Source organism: Syngnathoides biaculeatus, chromosome 12, assembly GCF_019802595.1.
Source record: "Syngnathoides biaculeatus isolate LvHL_M chromosome 12, ASM1980259v1, whole genome shotgun sequence".
Lineage (NCBI taxonomy): Eukaryota > Metazoa > Chordata > Actinopteri > Syngnathiformes > Syngnathidae > Syngnathoides > Syngnathoides biaculeatus.
Genome location: NC_084651.1, coordinates 15,632,763 through 15,649,299, shown reverse-complemented (window position 1 = coordinate 15,649,299; position 16,537 = coordinate 15,632,763). Strand labels below are relative to the sequence as shown.

The window sequence follows — 16,537 nt, the reverse complement described above, 5'->3', positions numbered from 1 at the left end:
GTGCCCCCTGAAGACCTGCTCTGAAGTCCTCCTTGACCTCCTGGTGGATCCTCTCTTGCTTACTAATCTCCTCCATCACATAGCAAGCTTTGGCTGACCAGCACCGAATCTTCACTTTCAGGTTGAATGTGGTTGATTATATCAGACATTATCAAAGACAGTTGGGTGTTGGTGGAGCACAGGTTGACGCGTTCACGGGGATCTTGCATGTAGTTGCAGCTCTCTTCCATTTTTTTTGGGTGGCATTGTTAACATTTTTACGATAGAAACTAGCAGAATGTTCAAGTCTTTGGCGTTCTCCTTTTGATTTGATCCCCTCCGTTTGTGTTCCTGTCCAATGAGCAATGCTGACCATATTGTGTAGCGTAGTGTCGTACTTTTGAGTTGCTTTGCTCAAAAGCCCAGAGAGCGCTTTCATCTGAATTCTAAGATCTCTGGCTTTGCGAGCTGAATGACATTACGCGTTCGTCAAGGTCCTCTGCAGCATTGAAGGTAGCGCTCAGTCTGAGTCATAAGCTCATCCCGGCAAGCCTGTTGGTTTAAAAACACTTTTATAAGTTTACTAGTAAGCCTTGCGGCTTCCAGGATTCTCAGAGTTTTGGCTCATGGTGCCTGACGTTCCCAAAATCCTGTCCAGATAATTCAAGAAAATCTGAATGGAAGCACAGCGCCTGGAGCTGATCTATCAGACTGTCAGATGAGGCCCTAAAGTTTCGGGCCTAAACTCTTAGTCAGATATTTTGTGTGGTTCTGGGCTTTGTTCAGTTTGTGGTACAAAAGAGTCAACGTTTCCTGGGTGTCACTTTGAGGTGTCACGTGATGACATGAGAAATTGCACAGGGTCAGCACAGCAGTTAATCATTCCACTGAGCTGTAAGGGCATGCAATAAGCCACCAAGAGGACAAGATGGGAGAGGACAGATAAGCCAGGGCAGGTCAGGATGTGGGAAATGAGCAAGGCAGTGCTGCGACGGTTTGACATATTGGCAAATCATCACGTGTCTCAGAGAGAAAGAAACGTCTGTGGTCACAACAATCTTTCAGTGTGAATTGAAGTTTTACTAGTTCCCATTTTTAAGAACAAAGGCGAGGTTCAGAGCTGTGGAAAATATAGAGGAATAAAGATGATGAGCTACACAATGAAGTCAGGTCAGAAGTAAGTATATGCGAACAACGGTTTGGTTTCATGCCTAGAGTACCACAGATGCACTATTTGCCTTGACGATAATTGTGGAAAGGAACAGAGAAGGTCAGAAGATTAGAAATGAGCTCATTAGAGGGACAGCCAAAGTTGGATGTTTTGGAGATAAGGTTCGAGAGCGCAGACTTCGATGGTTTGGACATGTTCGGAGGCGGGAGAGTGAGTATATTGGTAGAAGGGTGCTGAGGATGGAGCTGCCAGGCAAAAGAGCGAGAGGAAGACCAAAGAGAAGGTTTATGGATGTGGTGAGGGAAGACATGAGGGCAGTTGGGGTTAGAGAGGAAGATGCACGAGATAGGCTTAGATGGAAAAAGATGACACGTTGTGGCAACCCCTAATTAGGACAAGCGGAAAGGAAAAGAAGAAGAATTGAAATTTTATGTATCAAAAGTACCAGTGGCACTCGGTATTAGGTAGCACTCAAGAGGTAATATTCATACTGGTTGCTATCAGTTTGAAACAAAAAGTGCGATTGAACATTCCCATTCAAAACAATTGCCTGTACAGTCAATAAAGATTTTATGATGATATTTCCTGTTAATTTAAAAAAAAGAGAGTGTTTGCAACCTAATTTTTAAATGAGCCTCGGGTAGTTTTTCAGAAAATAGGAAATTACTGCAAATGGTCCTCCGTGGTTTTGGAAGCGTGACCAACTTTCTTGTTTAGAGTACAACAACCGTTAGGGGACGCCAAACACCAATGAATTTCATTATAAACAACATTCAGCAGCAAGCTTTTTTTCCCCACTCTAAAATTATTTATCATTCGATAAATATACAATTTTAACACCATTACAAAAAAACAACACTCTATAATGGCAATAATATTCAGTGGCAGTAGTATATTCAGACCAACCCGACCAAAATCACCTGGATGGCAGATGGAAGAATGGCAAACCACCAAAACTCTCCTCTTCCATCCCAGTTCAAACTGACCCCCCAGTAAAACCTCAAGTGTGTATCTGCATTTAGGTTTAAATGATCAATAAAGTGGACTGAAGACGGGATGTTGTACGCAACATATGCAGTCATGCCAGTGGAATTCATTGATAACATGAGAAGAGTGGCCCGTCCAAACAACACAACACAACCGAAAGTTGTTTTTTTTTTTTTTTTTTTTTAAATAAAGTAATCCAGGTCATGGGAAGCCACAAAGGTCGACTTTTTCTCTTCCTTTTTTTCTCTTGTTTTCCAACAACATTCCGAAAGGCAATTAGGTTAATTGCGTGACCATGTGATCTTCCAATGAGCCCCGAAAATCTCGTTTCTGTACAATGATTGAGTGTAGCCGATTGGCGTCTATTTTTATTGCGTGACTCACACTGCAGACCCGCTGAGGGGGTCCAATCACACTCTTGCATCTGGCTGCAGAGGCCCATGCACGCGGCTCGGGTTTCCAACTCTACGCCTCACGGTACTACAAGCAAATAATAAGAGACGATGACATCATAGTGACACTTAATACGCTCAGCTGTCATCAATCGAGGATCAGATCGCACATAAATCAGATTCAGTCAAGTATATTGAGAATTTAGGACATGACACAGGACACAACATTAGGTACACCATATTAAATCTTATCCGTCTGAAAAAAGAACATAACTTTTACAAGATGAACTGTGTATAAATTATGGTTGAAGTTTGCACTAATTCATACTGACAGCTCTTTGTCGATGGGTTTCCTCGTCTTTAACTAAAGGCGCCCTAATATTAGAATCACCTCTTTTTATATCAGTGTGGAACATCCAGCCATTTTCTGAGCCGCTTATCCTCACGAGGGTCGTAGGACTGCTGCAGCCTATCCCAGCTATCAACGGGCAGCAGGCAGGGAACACCCTGAACCGCAGTGCCCGGGGAAAAGCCACGCAGGCACTTGGAGGACGTGTACATTCCGCACAAGGGGGCCTAGGATTTGATTTGAACCCACGTCCTCGGAACTGGGAGGCCAACGATCTAACCGGTTGCCCCACCGTGCCACCTTCACCGTGAAACAACTTTTTCTGAATATTAGGCGAGAATAATACTGTACAGTGGAACCCTAAAAGTTGAACGTCTCAAAAGGCAACACAAGATGGTGTTTGGAAACTCAAACCACTTCAAATTGGTGAGTTTTAATAATATGGAAAGGGTTTTGATTTTTAATTGACTTTTTTTTTTAATGATGGCCCCACACAGGGTACCACTGACAGTAAAAGAGGAAAAGTGTAATAATAACCATAGACCAGAAAAAGAGCACAAACCCTAACCCGAATTACAGTATGCATGTGCAATTTTATTCCATACACAAGTTAGCAGACAATAATCACTGATTAACATTAATTCTAGCAATGCTTATTACAGCCAAAGTGACAACACGTTCTACGAACAGCACCTTCATGCTCCAACTATGTTCCATCTGTCAGGAATCTTCAATAGGTGAGTAGTTTTACTATTTTATTTATGTTTATTTATTTGTGGTTAACTTCTTACACTTTTATGACAGTCAAGAATATTCAAATGCGTGTTAAAATTGGGGATGGGCTACTACCGATCAGTATGAGGCTGACGCTATCCTTACTTCAATGTGTTGGGCACTTCATGTAAGAGGCCGATACCAGCCACCGATACTTAAGATAAAAAAAAAAAAAAAATCTAATAAACTCTGAAATTGACTGGAAGTCCCGCTCACCAGTAGTTGGTGGTACACAGTGATCATCATCCATCCATCCATTTTCTTTCCCGCTTACCCTCACATGGGTCGCAGGGAGTCCTGGAGCCTATCCCAAGTGTCAACAGGCAGGAGGGGGAGTACACCCTAAACTGGTTGCTAGCCAATCGCAGGGCACATGGAGACAAACAGCCGCACTCACAATCACACTTATGAGCAATTTAGTGTGTTCAATTAATGTTGCATGTTTTTGGGATGTGGGAGGAAACCAGAGAAAACCCACGCAGGCACGGGGAGAACATGCAAATTCCACACAACCAGGGCCTGAATTGAACCTGGGACCTCAGAACTGTGAGGCCAACGCTTTACCAGCTGATTCACCGTTCCGCCTACATATCATCGCATCTCGGAATCAAAAAACAAAAACGCGTGTCATCACAATCTTTCATTGTGATAATTGAAGTTTTATGTATCAAAAGTACCAGAAGTACTCAAGAGGTAATATGTACAATGTTATCAGTCTGGAAAAAAAGTGGGATTGAACATCCCCATTCAAAACAAGATTTTATGATGATGAAAGTTTGACCATGCAGAGCATTAATTTATATTCTGTTTGTTTTGAAAGTAGAACAGCGAGTATCACAGTACACATTGCGCTCCAGTTTTGAGGTTCCACCGCAGTCGCTGAAATGAGAATGCGCAGGTGTCCCTAATGTTGTGTCAGGTGAGTTTATTTACGGTACTCATTTTCAGGGTCAGTCATTTACATATTGAGCAATGATTTTGAGAAGAATGAGCACATTGCACTTTAAAAATAGTCCTTCATATGAAACATCACTGAAAAGGGAGAACGAGTTGGTCAGCAAGACTGATTTTTTTTTTCTGTTGAAAATTACAACCTGAATAGGCAAACTAGAAGTCAAGCAATTATAAGGAATGCCACAAATCTGAAGATTCTGGCAGGAGGATTTTTGACTCAAGATTCATATTCAATATAGATCAGTGATTCCCAACCAGTGTGCCGTGAGAGATCAGATCGGATCGCAAGAAATAATCCGTCCATTTTCCGTACCGCTTATCCCCAATAGGGTCACGTCTCTCCCAGCTATCTCGGTGCGAGACGGGGTACGCCCTCAACCGGTGGCCAGCCAATTGCGTTGAAAATTGAAAATCCATTTTCACTTAATTGCTCTGGAAAAAAAATGCATTTTCCACAAATACCGTATCTTTGTTCATATATCTATGCCAGTGACACAGGTAGAGCAATTCCAAGCATTTTCACTAGAAGGGAATTCATCTCCACGTCTGATTTTTTTGGTGACTTTTTCAAGTGGTGATGTACATTTTATTCTGCAAAATATGTGCCTTGGGTCGATAAATGTTGGGAAAAACAACTGATATAGATGATAAGAAAGCATGACCTCGGCCAGCACATTCAGTGCGCTTGTGGGCCAACTCCACAACAGCAGCAGAGGCTACAGTGTTAAAAACGTGTGTGTGTGTGTGTGTGTGTGTGTGTGTGTGTGTGCGCGTGCGTCTCAAAGACAACATTAGTTTAAAAAGGAAGATCAATGAAAAGAGAGAATTGTCCACTGTCAAAATACGAAACACGTCAAATCTGTTCTGGGCAGGATCTCTGTCGTTGAGGCGTTCAGGCGTATCAGACACCAGTGCTTTTAGGAAAACATACTATAGACGCAGTATGTTTAGAACGGCCCTAACGCCTCTCCGAGACCACTTTTTGCACAATATGGCTTAAAAGTGTATAAAAATAAAGTTGCTATGAAACACAGCCCTGAGGTTTTTGTTGCCCACCAGTGTCCGCATTCGGACCTTACACCGGCAGCTCCGTGTCGCCAGCTGGAAGTTATCATAATTCTTCGTCTTCTGGCAGGCCACGCTGTCACCTCGCATGTTCCCGGCCCTCTCACCCTCCAAAACATATCAAGTCTCCAGAAAATATGGAGAATATTCTTCTTCTTCCACATATGGAAGGCTTGATGGGCCTGGTGCCACCAGGGTGGCAAGGCTATAAAGGAGCCCGGTGCCATTGTATTCGTCCCCAACCAATTCCGAAATGTCTTTGGCTCCACAGGGACCCCACCCCACCGCCACGACCGCTGGTCTCAGTGGTTCTTTTCCATCCAGTCCCAACTATCATCGCTGTCCTTCCTGTTCCGCTCTGCCTCGATAATCTCGCGGTACCGCCGACGGAAGAAGCCCATCTGTCAAAAACAGCAATTGTTAGTTTTGGACTGTTGCAGTCTTCTCAGTACATATTCAGTACAGTACTGTTGAACACAATACATTAGCAAAACATTTCAATAATAATAAGGTTTGAGGAGCATTAAAATGCAGTAATAATAATACACGTGATGACCTTTTGAAGCTTTTTGTCACAAGTGGATCAAAAAGTATTTGGTAGCATTTAGCAGTTAATTAAGTGGTTTTACTGTAGTTTGCAATGGGAGCAGTTTATAATAAAGTAATATTAACTCAAAACCATTCATTTAGCTTATGACAAAAAATGTAGTATGATGGTATAAATAAATTATATTCTGTTGTGTTACAGTAGAACCTATGAATTCTATTTTTTTCTCAATCCAGTTTCGTTATACAGCTCCTTTTTATATCATAATTTAAGAGAGATTCTACAAATGCATTTTCTGGACCATTAATATCCTTGCTCAAGGTCACGGGTAAACTGGAGCCTAAAACTGCACTGATCCGCAGTCAATTGCAGGGCACAGAGACAAACAACCATTCACACTGCCACACCTCTGAAACCCAGAGTTAGAAAAAAAAAAAGTACCGTAATTTACGGCCTATAAGCCGTGACTTTTTTCACATGGTTTCAACCCTGCGGTTTATGTGGTGATGTGGCTAATTTGTGCATTTTTTCTAATGGCTGCAAGGGGGCACACGAGCGGAAAAGGTAAGAAGAAGACCGGTGGAATGTATGTGCCAAGGATGTTACTTTTACCAGGTCTGTGCTATGCTAGCGTGTTATTGCTGTGTCTCAGTGATTTTTACCGGTATGTTTTTTCTTTTTTTTTTTTTTTTTTAAACCAACCCTGTTAGCGCGGCGCTAGCATTACCGCGGCGGTGTTAGCGTTAGCACGGCGGCGCTAGCGTTAAACTCTCTGTGTACTGTCTTTTATGTTTTAATGTGGGTGTCAATGTGGGCACGTGTGGGTTTTACAGAGCTGTGGCGCATGTATGTACCAAACGGTATTTCCTTTACAAATGTACTGGGTGAGGCTTAAAACCAGATGCGCTCTGTAGGCCGGGAATTATGGTCACAAATACGGCTAAAACATGCACACTCCACTAGAGAAGCCTCTCCAAGCAGAGATTCAAACACAAACCTCTGCCTATGAGGCATACATGCGAACCACACCTGTGCCACCCATTCATAACTTCACGTCTTTTTTTTTTTTTTTTTTTTTTTTTTACACTAACTTGAAGTTACAACTCCAGCGACAAAACACACACAGATAGGAAAAAGTACAGTCATGAGTAGATTTTACCTTCCACAGCAACACAGCCATGAGCAAAAAGATGAGGATCCCCACCAGCAGACTGATGGCGATGATCCAGCCCACCACGTAGCCTCTGGGCTCTTGACTGTGCAGCGCCTCGAAGATCAGCTGTAACGGACACGGGTACGGTACGTACTGGATAAGGTCAAGTGTCTCAATGATGCAACATTTAAAAAACATATGGAGGGCATTCACTGGAATACTTGGAAATTCCCAACCCTAACACCATTGATATGACATCGGAGCGTTGATAATTGAAAATCCATTCAAAATATTGCATTGTGTTACAGAGAAAGGAAGTAATCACAAATGCTTGGTTGAGTTTGAACCAAAGCACTCAAAGTGAAGCTGAAGACAAGGGAAAATGTGCACAATCTAATTTAATTATCAATATTACGTCAGTACTGCTGCACTTTTATTACTTTGGCTCGTGGGGAAAACCAATATTTCTAATTAAGGACTTGAGCTGAAAAGCATTTTAGAAATGATTCTTTAATGCATTAAAATAATCTGATAAATGAAGGTGTATTTTGGTCACCGATTTCCAATATGCAACGTCATATATATTATCAGCGTGAACGGGGCTGCAAACGTTCATCTTATTAGGTCAGAGTATCTGTAAATCATCACTCCCTTTTTAAATTTGGGGTCTCCCCATATCAGAACAAATTTTTCTTTACAGTTCATAGGTTTAGGCTGCTTCCCAGTACATTAACTTCCTGGATCACCCATTTTTGTCCAGTTTTCCTCAATAAATACAAACTGCAACTCTTCACTACAATTATAACATGTAGAGAATTTACCATGAAGCAATGCTTGGATTTTTGTTGGATTTCCTCAGGATTATTTCTGTTTCCACCACAAGGATATGAGCATTTTTTGCTTTGAGAATGAAGTAATTTGATATTTCTGTGCTAAAACATAATAACTTTGATTGCTTTAATGTATTTACACTATATTAGCTTGAGTGGAAAAATAGCAATCTTTTACCACAGCTCTAAGCCAGCGTTTACGTAGCCATCAAATGGAAATTCATGAGACGTATTTATTTAACGATGCAAAAACGATCTTGGACAAATGCAAATTACATGACATGAACGGACGCTTGCACAATTACATGAGAGGCACAACGTCATACTAAAGGCAGCTGCCTAGTCTTTGAAAGGCAAATGAGGCCTCAGATAGCGAGAGAACACAAATTAGCACCTTGGCCCAACTCACAGTGGTAGAATTCAACAACTATTGAGCGTATCCTGGCGATTGCTCTTCTTGCAACATGCAATCTGCTCATTGTGGGAATGTCAGGTTGAACATTAAATTCATACCTCATGAATTTACGCTGATGTGTTTACACCACAGGCGTCAAACTCAAAACTAGGGCGCCAGATCTGGCCCGCCACATGATTTTATGTGGCCCGCGAAGGCAAATCATGTGTGTGAACTTCCATGATTCTTGTGAAAATCTGTACTAAAACTTTAAATTGTGAGATCATAAATGATAACAGTGACATATTGCTAGCATTTTTGTATTACCAAACATGAACAACAGTTGAAAAGCCATTAGCCTTGATTTCTTATTCCAAAATGACTTTATACATTTTATGTGTGAATATGATGTGGGGTGGCACAGTGGACAGCTGGTAAAGCGTTGGCCTCACACTTCTGAGGTCCCGGGTTCAATCCTGGAACTGCCTTTGTGGAGTTTGCATGATCTCCCCGTGCTTGCGTGGGTTTTCTCTGGGAAGTCCTGTTTCCTCCCACAACCCAAAAACTTGCACCATTAATTGGACACTCTAAATGTCTCCGAGGTGTGATTGTGAGTGTGGTTGTTTTTCTTGATGTGCCCTGCGATTGGCTGGCAACCAGTTCACGGTGTACCCTGCCTCCTGCCCGTTGACAGCTGAGATAGGTTCCAGCACCCCCTGTGACCCTTGTGAGGATAAGCGGCTAAGAAAATGGATGGATGGATGGATGGATGGATGGAAATATGATGAAGTGGCAGCACGGTGCAGCAACTGGTTAGAGCATTGGCCTCACAGTTCTGAGGACCGTGGGATTCAAATCCCGGCCCCGCCTGTGTGGAACATGCATTCATTGGAGGCTCTAAATTGTCCTAAGGTGTGATTGTTAGTGCGACTGTTGTCTGTCTCTCTGTGCCCAGCTTTGTATCCCTGCCTCCTTCCTGATGATAGCTGGGGTAGGCTCCAGGACTCCCGCGGCTCTTGTGAGTATGAGCAGCTAAGAAAATTGATGGATATGATGAGGCAATTAAAGGATTTTTTGGATTCACAGTCATGATGGCTCTTGGAGGGAAACTGTAACTACAATCTGGCCCTCAAAAGGAATGATTTTGACCCCCCTGGTTACACGGAATGAGTGATTAGAAATCCAACTTGTTGGTCCGCCCCAAGTAATGCAACATGGGAGCACGAATCAGACTTTGGAGCATGTGTTTTTTTTCTCTACTTGATGCTGGTGGATGGGGGTGGTTAGCATGTCTGGAGCTCAGGGTCAGAAAGCCTGCTCTTTGATCACTAATGTAATGCTACCAAGAGGATGCCGGGTGCCCAATTTAATCATCATGACTGATCTTCTGAGCCATTCAGTCAGTCGGCAAGTGGGGGGAGCGTCTGTCCTTGTCTGCAGCTTCATGGGCCCAGTAAAAGTGCCACCACATACCCAAGGGCCTCAGCTGTTACCCGCAGGGCTCAACACATTACCGTCACACAACATTTTAATGCGGATTTGGACTATTTCATCAGCAGAAATGGGGAAAAAAGCAGCTTGCATTCAAGTTTTAATTTTGATGAGAAAAATTCAAACAATAGGAATGATATTAATTGGAAAATAACACCTATAAAGCCATCCATTTTCTACAGCACTCATCCTTGTTAGGGTCACAAGTCTATTTGGGTGCACCCTGGACTTGTTGCTAAATAACAGAACAGTTGACTCAAAATATGAAGTGATTTTTGTCCGTGGTGAGTTTCAAGGTATGCATCTCCCAACATCCACAAACCTCACTGTGAACACTTCTTATTAGAGTTGTCACAACAGCCTGTATAATAATGACAATTTTGATTAAAATTGTCAGAGGGGTGTTCATTTAACAATTTCAGCAGTGTACAACTGAACACTTAAAAATATCCTGACTCGCCTTTTAGAAAGAACCTACTTCTCTGGCAGCGTCATTCAAATCTGGTCATTTTTATTGTTATTCAAATCGACAGAAATCATCTTTCGGATCTCATTTTACTGTGCATGTATACACTGAAAATCTTACATCTAGGAGCCTTTTTGAAGTTTACAAAGGTGCTATGTAACATTTGGAGTGTTTTATTTCTGTCTGTGTACAAGATCTTAATGATTGATGTGTTATGTAGTAAAATATGTACAGTACTCACAGAGATGTCTTCTGGCAGGCCTTTGGGCACCTCAACCGTCCTGTCGTCTACTTGCACGTGGCCACGTGTCACAAATTGAACCACTGAGGAGGTATCCTGAAGAAAATCCAAGATTACATTTAGTCTATGGTGAAGGTCACAAAAACTTGCACGCGACTGTCTCGTGAGGTGGTCAAAAATCTCTTACCCTCTTCAGAATTTCAGTGTTGAGTAAAATTTTTAGATCTATATTCAAAGCTTCTTCTTTGAGCTGCGGCCCCAGACTGCAGGAGATTGTCATACATGGTCTGCCTGGCCGGTCGCAGTCCTGAGAAAAGACAGCAGAGGAGCAATCCGTGTTGAACTTACAAAAGAAGAAAAAAACAACAACTTGACTGTCAGGATATGTGAATCCAGTGCAACGTTACCATGACTTTGCGGCCTGATTTAGTGAAAAAGGCAACTATTGTGTAGAAGATGCTCTCTCGATCCTGGGGGATGGTGCAAGGTGTCGGGTTCCTATGGGGGGTGCAGTTTCCTCGGTTGTCAGCCACCTGAAAAAAGACATTAATGGTGATAAAGTTTCCTTATTGAGCATCAGAACATCAAATGGATGTCATTTTATAGAGAAACAAGTCAGAATGGATGATATAGGTGCAAAAATTGCTTCAGGTTTCTGTGCCCTAAAATGATGTGACCCCATGAATGTTATGGCTTTCCACGGGGAAGCTAAGAAGCTTTCCCAAACATAAGGTTTCTCATATGGAGTGATTTAGAGGTAGCTGCTTTACAGCTCAGCCCTCCCTCAAGGGAATCATTCCCCTTTTCCCCCACTCTTGAAGCTCTGGAGGTGAAATGCTCCCATTGTCAGGGGTCATACATCTACAACTCAGCGATCTATCAAGAAAACTCAAGGTGACTTCATAATAAATTTAACAGACACTCAAGGCTTTACACAATCCAACATTCATATCGTTTCTAAATTCGGAAAATAAATGGCTAAAGAAATGATTGGAAGATGATACTGAAAACCTGGCATATCTGAATGTACCATTTTTCAAACTTCCTGTGTGCTCTGCTGCCATCCAGCTCGCCCGACTGCACACTTTACTTTTACTACATGGCTTTTTCATGCGCTGGCTTCATCCTGCCATCGCTGCTGTGATGATTCATCAATCCTAAACCTGCTAGATTCTCTCACCCCCGGAAAACCGTATTTGCATGTCAAAATGGGCAAGATTGAGGGATTTTGCACAGAAAACTAGGAACATGTGGCAGGAGCCAAGAAAGTGGATGTTGTAATCAAAATAAATGAATAGATGAAATTAAAGAATCTTTGGCAAAAAAATACAAGTGAGCAACTGTCTGGTGTCCTTCAGGTACCTATTTCAAGGCATTTTGATATGTACTCCCAAGCTAGGGATGGTATAGGGCAGTAGCCTGCGCCACAGGTGTCCCTTTTCCATTCCGTAAAAGCCGTCTGATCCCTTAAAAGTGATTCCAGATGGGCTCCAGGAGGGTGGGATATACTCACTCGCCCACCCATTCATAGTCAATACAATTAACAGCTTGAGCTCCCCCATGAGCTGCCTCAATGAAAGGGCCAATGGAAGGGTTAAGAAAATATCCAAACCATCTGGGAATATTGTGTTCCTTTATCTAAATGCAAAATGGTGTGAAACCAAATGACTGACTCGCTTCAGGAGCAACATTAACAGTTTGAACTGTGCGCCTCACACCCAGCCGCGGCACCAGAAGAAGTCAGACAGAAGTCAGACTAAAGATGTGGCTGCCTGTGGGTGAATAAACAAACAATCAATGGTTTGGTCTGGCAATTCAACCGCTGTTGCCATCCACCTGTGTCTCAACAATGTGGAACATATCAGCTCCATTGCCAGCCAGCCGGTTGGGTATCCTGATATCAACAGTGGAGCCTGGCAGCCGGCTGGGCCCGTTATTTATCACCTGGAACAGATAAGAGACGAAAAGGTATAAAGACACACACAAAGCTAACTAAATACAGATGACTGTGTGTGTACACTGCGCCGGCGCTACCTGGAAAGTGACATTGAGAGGCTGGAAGTTGCACTCCATGTCGTCGAGCTGAACGAAGCGTGAGGCGTCGATGGAGTTTCCATATACAAAGGAGCTCGGTGTCACCACACTGTAGAACACAGGGGAAGTAATGTTTGCATTTTTTGTTTACAAGTGTGTGATTTATAGCGGTATTCGCTCTATATGAGCATCCCTGTATACTGTAGTTGTTAAGATAAGAACCAGATGCACTCTGACACCTCCCTTCGCGTTACAGACAGCAGGCACGGCAGCCTTATCAGATGTCAAAGTTCTGGTGGGTTTAAGCTGTTTTACATCTCTCTCCCATTCGCACGGTGATAAAACATTCTGAGATAAAGCCTTTCATATTGATGTGTGACAACAACACTCCCTCATTTCCTGAGAGCCATCAAGCAGGCAGTCAAGCCACATGGCCATTTTAAGGTATTACCGTGGATGTGTTTTATGGTTCTTACCCAGTAATTGTTGTGTCAGTCTCGTGAATAAGCGGGATGGAAAGATCCACAACATTGTCAGAGAGTTTGTGCTCTGGATTGGCGCTACGACAAAAAAAAATATATAAATAAATAAAAAAAAAAAAGAGTCATCCAGTTAAATAATTTTGCACACAAGCCGCAACATTAGATAGAATCACAACACTGCAACCAAACAGAATGTGCGTGTAGTTTGGAGTGGAGTCTTATCTAAAGTGTAGTTTGCTGTGGTTTAGAAGATCACTGTCATAGTAAGAGGTGCTTTTAATTAGTTTGACCCTCTCATGTAGCTAAATAAGGGATTATATAAAAAAATAAGGGATTATATCAAAATGATTGTCAGTATGATACTGTGCAATGATTATAATAAAGATATTGTTAAATGGATACCTCTCAACACTGATCATTTTTAACTTTGAAACAGCTCTTATATTAGGGTGATTGTGTACCGTAGGCTTACTGTACTAAATTAAACGTCTGGTGAGAACATACCTTTTTGCTTGCACCAAGAACTGCAATGTATCATTTTCTCCAGAGATCTGACTGGTGTCAAAAAGGACTGCAAAATGATACTGAAGAAGACAAACAGAAAATACAGTGGCAGACCATTACAATGAATGACATCAGAGTAACGCACTATATTTGCTCCATTACATCTACTCAAGTAGGAGTTTTGACAAACTGTAGTTGTCTGGAGTACTTTCAATGCACCATATTTCTAACTTTTACTTGAGTATTTATGTAAAGGATGGATACTTTTAGTCCACAACAATGATCCACATGCCAATCACAACTTATATTGAGCGTTCGAGTCTATTTTTAAACATCTTGAGCTTCCAGAGAGAACACCCATTACAACTAACATGATCACAAATGTCATTTGTCTCTAATTGACCAATCAAAAGACAGAAGGCAGTCACTGGCCGCACAGTCTTCGTGAGCCAATCGAGATGATTCGTTTAGGGGGGAAAACAGCTGTGCAAGTGTGTTTACTTTCCAGACTCCAAAAAGCAACAGTTTTGTCATTCAGCTCTTAAATTTTGACTGCTCGAACTTGGATATTTTAACCCACTTCTAACTTGAGAAAACACCTCACGCTATGTTGCAGATGTTTCCATTGTTGTTTTGTCGGTGGATATTGCAACATAAGCCCTATTGTATGGTGTCGCGCATACAATCATTAATCTGGGCCGCAAACAGCTTCTTGAAGTCATTTAAGTGAATAACGCATGTAGTACTGAAGCAGTACTGTACTCTTATGTTTCTGTAGAGCTCAATGCTTATGTTGGTCTTCGGGTAGTTAAAAAACCAAAATGGTGGCAGGTTTGTGTCAACTCCTAGAGATTGTTTGTTTAATTTTATTTGAAGTTCCTGCTTTGATTTTTAAAAAAAAGTTAGTGACAAGTTAATCTTTACTTGAATAGTTTTTATCATTGAGTACTTCTTACTCTTAATGGGGAAATCCAGTGGTTTGCATTAACAATGTATCCAATAGGTCATGTAATATGTACTCTATCTTGACAATGTGATGTTAAATCCTCTCTCAATTAACAGTGTTATGAGAAGGTTTTTAATTGACAATTACACATTTTCAGGGCCGCTGGCATTTTCACGAGTTACACGACCTACGTGCGGGGATGTGACGTGTTACCTGCCGTTCCAAACGCTCGATTACATGGGACACTATTATGCCGGTGGTGGTTTCTCGTCTTTATCCTCATCTTATGAAGAAATAGCAGTATCGGTTGATCGGGAAGACGGAGGAATGCTTCTATAAACATCCGTGAGTGGCACAGCTGTGAGCGGCTCTCCAACCGCTTGGTTGATCGGGAAGACAGAGGAATACTTCCACACAGAGACGTGAGTGGTATGGCCGTGAGCGGCTCGGCCGCTAGATTGATCGGGAAGACGGAGGAATACTTCCATACAGATTTTAACCTGAGGCTGTAAATAATGCCGCTGAGCGGTGGCGTCGTGAGCTGTGCTCCGCCGAGTGGCGGAGCCAAAAGCTTGCTCCATCGCTTGGCTGTAAATAATGTTGAATATTCGCATGGTTCTTTGGGCGGAATGACGCGGAGTCTGACGAGCTCGCTGGCCGAGCGAGCTCACGGCTCCGCCGTTCTGTATGGAAGTATTCCTCTGTCTTCCCGATCAACCGATACTGCTATTTCTTCTTCAGATGAGGATAAATATGAGAAATCAGCGCTGGGCATAATGGTGTCCCATGTAATCCAGCGTTTGGAACGGCACGGTACACGTCACATACGCCCACGTAGATCATGTGAATCGCCAAAATGGCAGCACCCGTGAAAATTCGTAATTGTTGATAAAAATCTTCTCAAAACACTATTAAATGAGAGAGAATTTAACATCACATTGTCAAAATAGAGTATACATTACATGACCTATTAGATACATTGTTCATGCAAAGCACTGGATTTCTTTAAGTAAATATTCAGATGAGTGGTTTTTACTTTTACTCAACTCATATTATTTTAAAATAACAGTACTCTTACTTGAGTACGATATTTGGCTACTCTCCCCACCTCTAACTGACACTAAGAACATCATCAAAGCCTTGCTTAGCGTTACCTTAGTCTGTGCTCTCATGAAGGGAAATCCCACACTGCATCGGAGGAAGTCCAAGTCAACAAGTTCACAGGAAATACCCTTCTCTTCCTGCAAAAGGAGAGATAGATGGAGTAAGGAGGCGAGCCAGACGGACTGGAGACTGAGTAGGTGACATGGGAATTGTAAAAAGGAAGCCACGGCAAAGACAAGACGTTAGTCAAAAGAACAATCACTTCTGATGACAGGTGAAGTTTGCCTGTGGCAGCACGTGTACACTATGATGACAAAAGTGTTGGGAGACCTGCTCTTTGCACCCACAGAAAGTGAAAATGAAAGGATACCTCAAGACTTTACAAATTATGAGTGTAAGAAGTGATTTTTGTCCATTCATTTGGAAGAACATTTGTGTGGTCAGACCTGAGAGATGGCCCGCTCACAAGCTTTGTTGGCATTCATCTCGAGGTGGTTTGATGGATTGAGGTCAAGTTCTTCCACACCAAACTCTGCCAAGCATGCTTTTATGAAATTATCTTTATGGACCTTGCTTTGTGCAGTTAGGAATGGGATGTCTGTAGTTTTTGCTTACGATCTATGAGTAATTAAATGGGTCTATTCCTCTAAATAACAGATTATATAAATCCTAGG

The 16,537-nt window shown here is 42.2% G+C and overlaps 1 protein-coding gene across 2 annotated transcripts in view; it reads right to left on the bottom strand.

The window, feature by feature from the left end:
• The window catches only part of itga9 (integrin, alpha 9), a 58,265-nt gene that overhangs the window by 791 nt on the left and 40,937 nt on the right, over nt 1-16,537 (bottom strand). Inside the window, exons 19-28 of one of the 2 annotated variants that reach the window (XR_009797432.1) lie at nt 15,914-16,000; nt 13,814-13,893; nt 13,304-13,387; nt 12,828-12,936; nt 12,630-12,737; nt 11,201-11,326; nt 10,981-11,100; nt 10,794-10,889; nt 7,378-7,497; nt 3,869-6,072 (exon numbers count right to left, since the gene is read on the bottom strand). Coding sequence is in view for 1 of the 2 variants with exons in the window: in XM_061837029.1 (XP_061693013.1) it covers nt 5,974-6,072; nt 7,378-7,497; nt 10,794-10,889; nt 10,981-11,100; nt 11,201-11,326; nt 12,630-12,737; nt 12,828-12,936; nt 13,304-13,387; nt 13,814-13,893; nt 15,914-16,000 (1,029 nt within the window). In the remaining variant the exon portion in view is untranslated. Of the gene's footprint in view, nt 1-3,301; nt 6,073-7,377; nt 7,498-10,793; nt 10,890-10,980; nt 11,101-11,200; nt 11,327-12,629; nt 12,738-12,827; nt 12,937-13,303; nt 13,388-13,813; nt 13,894-15,913; nt 16,001-16,537 lie in introns of those variants that run through there. The other variant, XM_061837029.1, reaches the window with a different exon arrangement.